General features: G+C 37.1%; 1 protein-coding gene across 1 annotated transcript; it reads left to right on the forward strand.

Annotated features, from left to right (window-relative positions):
• The first annotated feature begins 1,295 nt into the window (after nt 1-1,295).
• On the forward strand, nt 1,296-2,778 carry LOC136255827 (E3 SUMO-protein ligase ZBED1-like). Its single transcript, XM_066048722.1, has one exon. It carries the CDS (start codon nt 1,302-1,304, stop codon nt 2,658-2,660), a length of 1,359 nt encoding a protein of 452 aa, XP_065904794.1. The 5' UTR covers nt 1,296-1,301; the 3' UTR covers nt 2,661-2,778.
• Nucleotides 2,779-6,376: the final 3,598 nt, after the last annotated feature.

Here is a 6,376-nt window from a genome sequence, read left to right on the forward strand (position 1 = left end):
CTGGGTTAAACCCTTAAAAATTAAGAATTATGCATTGAATAAATGTAATATCTGTTTAATATCTTTTTTGAAACCTCAGCTTGGTAAAACAGGCTGGTCATAAAATCTCATCATTCCTTGTCATTCGTTGTCCATTGCAAAATACATGTATTTTGAACTACATACAAAAACACTAATTTACATCCTTTAACTCAGGATATCTATAGCATACCATACAATAAAAGAAAGCCCTTGAATTTATCTATCCAATTCCGACTGTACAAATGGGAAAATGTTGCCATAGCAACAGTTATTTACTGCTGATGACATAATACGTGCTTCATACATTAACTTGTTGGAAAATTTAATTATCTTAGCAGGAAATCCCAGTTTACAAGTTGTTATCCTCAACCAACTTTGTTAAATTTGGTATCATTCTATGCAGCGAAGGATGCTTAATAAGACTCCGACCATACAAATTCTTAAACAGGTTAGTTTACAGAGATATGTTAAAAAATGTGTTTTTACGGGCATTCTGAACACGTAAATTTCGTGGTACAAGGCTCCTTTTTAGCTTCCCCTTCGTTACTACTAGTGCTGTACACTTACACCGGTTAATCGATTAATTGATTGGTTGTGATTAAAATACCAATAACCGGTTACGAAATTATAATAACCGATTATTGATTACTTTGTGTGGCGGGCGCAATAGATTGATTGTTTAGAAATGGCAGGACGCTGTGATGAATTGGTAACGCCAAAGAATAAAACGTCAAAAGTATGGGAACATTTTGGGTTTCCCAAAGGCGAAGCAGAAGGCAAGAAAGCTTACTGTAAGATTTGCAAAGTAGCAGTAGTTCACGCGGGAGGAACCACCAATTTGAAGAACCATTTACACACGTGGCACAGATTAATTCACGATGAACTCTACAAAGATTCCTCAAAAGAGTCCTCGTCATCGTCTCCCTCTACTATGGATAATTTCGTGAGCAAGCGCGTGTCGCCTTTGCCACCATCTTCGGATAAAGCCAAGAGGCTAACTCGTGCTGTTTGTGAGATGATAGCAAGGGATATTCGGCCCGTCAGCATTGTTAACGATGTTGGATTTTTGAATTTGCTAAAGGAAGCGGAGCCACGATATGTCGTTCCATGCCGACCAACTGTTACAAGAAGCCTGAGCGATTTGTACGTGAGTGAAAAGCGGCGCATCAGGAGTTGTGGCGAGTGCGGAGTTTCTTAGCTGTACAACTGATATGTGGTCGTCACGTAACGGAGATGGTTATATCGCCCTTACCTGCCATTTTATTAATCCTGATTTCAAAATGTGTTGTCATAATCTTCAGACTCATCATTTCCCTGGAACACACAACCACACTACAATTGCTCAAGCTCTGAATACTGCTGCCAAAGAGTGGTGCATTAGTTTTGATAAGCAGCTTGTGGCATTTACCACAGATAGTGGATCCAACATAGTTAAGGCTCTTGAAGATATGGATGTGCTCAGGCTTGCATGTGCAGGCCACACTTTAAACTTGGCTGTCCAGAAAGCATTGCAAATACCTCAAGTTTCCACACCATTAGCAAGATGTAGAAAGCTTGTTAGCCATTTTCACAAGTCACGTGTCGATAGTGATGAATTCAAAAAAAAACAGCTGATGTTTAGTGATATTCCAAAACACAAGCTTATTCACGATGTGGCAACTCGCTGGAATTCCACTTATGACATGATAGAACGAGTCTGTGAGCAGCAGCTGCCTATCAGCAGTGTATTACTGCAGCGTCGAGATAGTTTGATGCATTTGGAACTACTCCCAAATGAATGGCGTATTTTGGAAGATGTTGTCAAGTTACTAAGGCCTTTTAAAATTGCTACTCAGCACCTCTCTGGTGAAGAGTATCCCACCATCTCTACATTGGGACCCCTACTACATGAAATTCAAATCAAAATAGCTTTCCAAGATGATGATAGCGTGGCAATTAAAGCATTTAAGAAAGCTTTACAAGATGATATGGATTCTAGATACACAGATCCCAATATTAAGTTTTTAATGTACAAGTCCTCATTTCTGGATCCCAGGTTCAAAACCCTGACACATTTATCATCAACAGCTAAACAAGAAATTTTTGATTGGGTTTTGGAAGATATTCTAAACTTAAACAATGGTAATGAATCAAATGATGTTCAAATTGAGTGTGTTACTACCACAGAGTCTTCAGAGCCCTCCACTTCTTCCAATAGTGACTGCAATGGACCTACAAGAAAAAAGAAGAAAAAGAGTGCATTAATGGAGCTTATTGGAGACAAATTTCAATCTGAAAATGAGCAAACTACTGATACAACAACTTTTAAGGACATCGTGCATTCAGAACTACTTCGTTACAAAACTGAACCTTCAATATCAGTAGATCATCCTCCACTTCACTGGTGGTCTGTTCGTCGACACTTGTACCCAAATGTGAGTAAACTGGCACGCAAATATCTTTGTGTGGTGGCCACTTCAGTGCCATCAGAGCAATTGTTTAGCACAGCTGGTAATGTTGTGTCTGTTAAACGTGCTGCACTGCTGCCAGAAAATGTTGAGAAACTGATTTTTTTACATGACAATCTACCACCAGTGTCTTTACCTTACAGGCGTTGTGTACAGGATGAGGCATGTGACTGTGACTCTTGTAACGCTTAGAAGAACCACCCAACATGTACTGTTGTGGTTTCTGTTGAACTATTGATGTTGTAACTGTAACATTTGTGGTATGTTGTTTAAACTTGTTTTCATGTATGCTTGAAATGTAGACACTTGTACAGGGGGGGGGGGGGGTGTTTTACTACTATACCACAACAACAAAGTTCATGTTTAGCCAATTAACCGGTTATTACCAATTATTGGTAGACAATTAACCGGTGACAAAATTTTTGTAGGTGTACAGCACTAGTTACTACACAAAGAACTTACACATGAATCAAATTGCCTTTCATTAAGGAATCTACTTCATGTCTGTCACCCAGAGTATGAGGAAGTTATGGCGCCTTGTTTAGAAGACGGTATTATTTTATATGAAACGGGCATATCCTATTCGGAAATCTGGAATATCTTGCACAAGTTTACACTGCTGAATCTTTGAAATACAACATGTGAATGTTTACGTGGCTAGGCCGCTTATATCTTTGTTGTTTGGTGGGGGCACATTTAGATGACTAGGTTAAATGGTACTCAGTCATCTTATTTTCATCTTGTGGATCTGAACTAGCATCCCAGACAGTTTGTGGGCAGTGACAAATAAACTGTTTAGTCTTGTGCACTGTTACACACATTCCATGACCACTACTAGAATGTTGGCAGAGCCCATCATTGCTTTGTGTACTGTATGGCAAAACAAACAATCACTTTATAATCTGAGTTATACGGAAATAAACATTATAACTTGCCTTACTGCATTTGATCACACAAAACACTCACTAGTATGGGACTAGTTTGAATTAAACATTGTATTATGTATTCAAGGCTCATTATTGGAGCCTGCCAAAAATTATAAAGGGGAAGTTATGAGCTATTCTTCATCTAATGCTAGTCAAGTTTCACTCACTACTTATGTAGTAGTACATTCACAAAGTGATTGTGGGTTTTAGTTTTTACAACTACATTACATCAGTGCTTCAAATGAGGTTACTAAAGCATCGCTAAACATGTTTTGATCTCAAAGAAAAGTTCAACCCCCAAAGTTCAACCTATCAACCTCAGCACATTTATGTAAAGCATTTCTTGTGAATGTGACAAAGAACTTCATAAGAACGATACTAATTTTAAGCACTATGTTTAGTTGTGCTATAACAATGTCATAGTACATACTATGACATGTGATCAACCTCTTGTGGACAACTATATAGGCACTAGTATATCTTCAGGTGAAGGTACAGAAAATATGGACAATTACTGTTATAATGTGGTGGTCAGCAATATGACCATCACTTGTTACTGTGAATCAACACTTTGTGTTGCTGGTAAAAAGAAATGGAATAAAAAGGAGGACAAATGTAAGTCATTTACATTGTATGTGCTGCAAAGGTACCCATCAGGCTGAAGCGATGTCTAGCAGTGAAAAAATCAAACAAATAGTCTTAGCCATTATTGAGTTATGTTTGTCTGAAGGCATCAGTTAGTTAGTTAACAGCAAGAATAAATTTATTTTAAATCCATAGGAAGCATTTTTGGCCACTATGAATTGAGTACACTTTTGGGCTTGATTCTACCAAGAGATTATAATATAGAGTATCCAACACTATATGTATTGCTCCTTCAAAACACACTGCATTATAATACTACACAATAATCATCACCAAAACGTGTTAACATACTTCAAGTGGTTATCAACACATAACATCTTGTTAGATAAGCATTTAAAGAAAGCATAACAGCATAATGCAGACACAATTTATTTTCAGCACATGTAAACATGTGGAAGTCAATGGAAGAATATGTCACTATTCTCTCAGTTATTGTTTATGACAATAATGAAGAACGTAATGCTGAAGAGTCAAAAACTAGTTGTAGCAAGAAAGCACACATCATCACAAAGGATTCTGAAAGCAATCTTTATCACAAAAGGACTTTGAAATGGGCTGATTATTGCCACTGTTAAACGCTCCCTCATTTGAATCTTGATCTGTCCCACCCACTAACTTGAAACTGCCTTTGATTGCAGCAGCACATCACCTATGGTTTATAATAGTCAAATACTAAGTACTAACAAGTGTAGTGGCTAATACCAATAAACACTTTAAGCAATTGTATCAACGGGTCTTTCACTGTGAAGGCTTGTGCTAATGTTTACTGAAATTATACTATTCACATAGTTCTCTACCTAAAAAATATATGAACTCTTTTCATTCTACCTGCCCAGGCAGTAAATAAACCATTCGGTCACTGTTGCACACCTTCTGTGAACACAAGGAATGTAATCAGACACATCATGGTATATTGTTTCACACCAAGGATGATGTAATAATCATGACAATCACTGATGTGAGCAGACTGAGGCAGATTATATATATACCAGCAATATCTTGTATCTGAAACATTGTACAAGGACTTCATAAAACATTCTTGATAATTCACAAATTACAACATACCATATTTCTTAACCAGGACTCTATACTATGGCAACAAAGAGCCTTAAGTCCATGGCAGTCTTAATTTTTTGTAAAAACTTATCAATTCAGCTAACTTTGACATTTGAGATTGAATCTACATAGCTTTAACCCTTAAATCCGCATAATCCAGAAAACTGGATTTACACTTAATAAATATGCATGCTTTCCACAAAGCACTGTAACCTTTGAAGCATCCATACTACGGCTATGCAATTTATGTCATTCTACTCGTGATGTAGCAAGGATTAAAATGATACCTGTGGTTTTACCCTAACGCTAAATGGTGAAGCCAAAACTAGCCGTGAAAATAACTTTTCGGTAAGGAAACACGCAAACCCTTTACATACCTTTATAAAATGGTTGATAACTCGATGGTAGTTGATCCTATTGCTTTGCAACAACTTTCATTCAACTCTTCGTGCAATTCTGCATCAGGCCATATATGACTCACATGAGTATACCCACTATCGAAATTAAACATGTGGCAAGAATTTAGAAACATGGAGACGTGACTCATCGCTGTTCACCACTTCATAACAAGTAAGCCACTGTAGTTACAGTGTTCATTTAACCTTCTCCAAGTAGCCCAGTAAACACACTTTTAATATATGTGTATTTGTAGGCTGTCAGAATTAAGTTACCCCACCTAGTGTCGCCATGCATGCCCATATTGTGTAAACACGAATTTCTGAAAAGTTTTCTGCGGGTTTAAGGGTTAACTAATTATTGAAAACCTTATAAGTGATTTGTAAATACTTGGGCCTGTGTCTCGGACATTGTGTTACAGATGAAATGTGTCCCAGTTGTTTGGTAGTATAGTACATGAAAGCATATTTGTATAACACTGACAAAGACGTATTTCTTGTACTTCTCAGTTAGTTGCTGTGTGTCATCAATCCAGATGAGGTTGGTCATGCTTTTAGTACCACTAAAAGCAGATCATGTAATTATTAAAGTTACTTAGTAGCTATAATGTTATATTAAAATTGTGGTTGTGTTCACAGGATATGTGTGTGACTTGTCTGATGGTATTACATATACGAAATGTTCAGGTGAAAAATTAATTTATGGAACAATTGTCTTTTTTGATGCAGTATGTGCTGGTCCACTGCAAAAAGAACAAACAGGGAATTAGGATTATGGAATTTAAAAAGTAGGGAACAAGGGAGGTGACCTTCACCTGAAGATATACTAATAATCCCTAAGTATAGAATATTGCACAATTCAGTGGATTTGGGTAATAACTGCTTT

Source organism: Dysidea avara, chromosome 5 (assembly GCF_963678975.1).
Source record: "Dysidea avara chromosome 5, odDysAvar1.4, whole genome shotgun sequence".
NCBI classification, from domain to species: Eukaryota; Metazoa; Porifera; class Demospongiae; order Dictyoceratida; family Dysideidae; genus Dysidea; species Dysidea avara.

Excerpts from the sequence above, each read along its gene's own strand:
- LOC136255827 (XM_066048722.1), top strand. The coding sequence starts at position 1,302 with ATGTGTTGTCATAATCTTCAGACTCATCATTTCCCTGGAACACACAAC.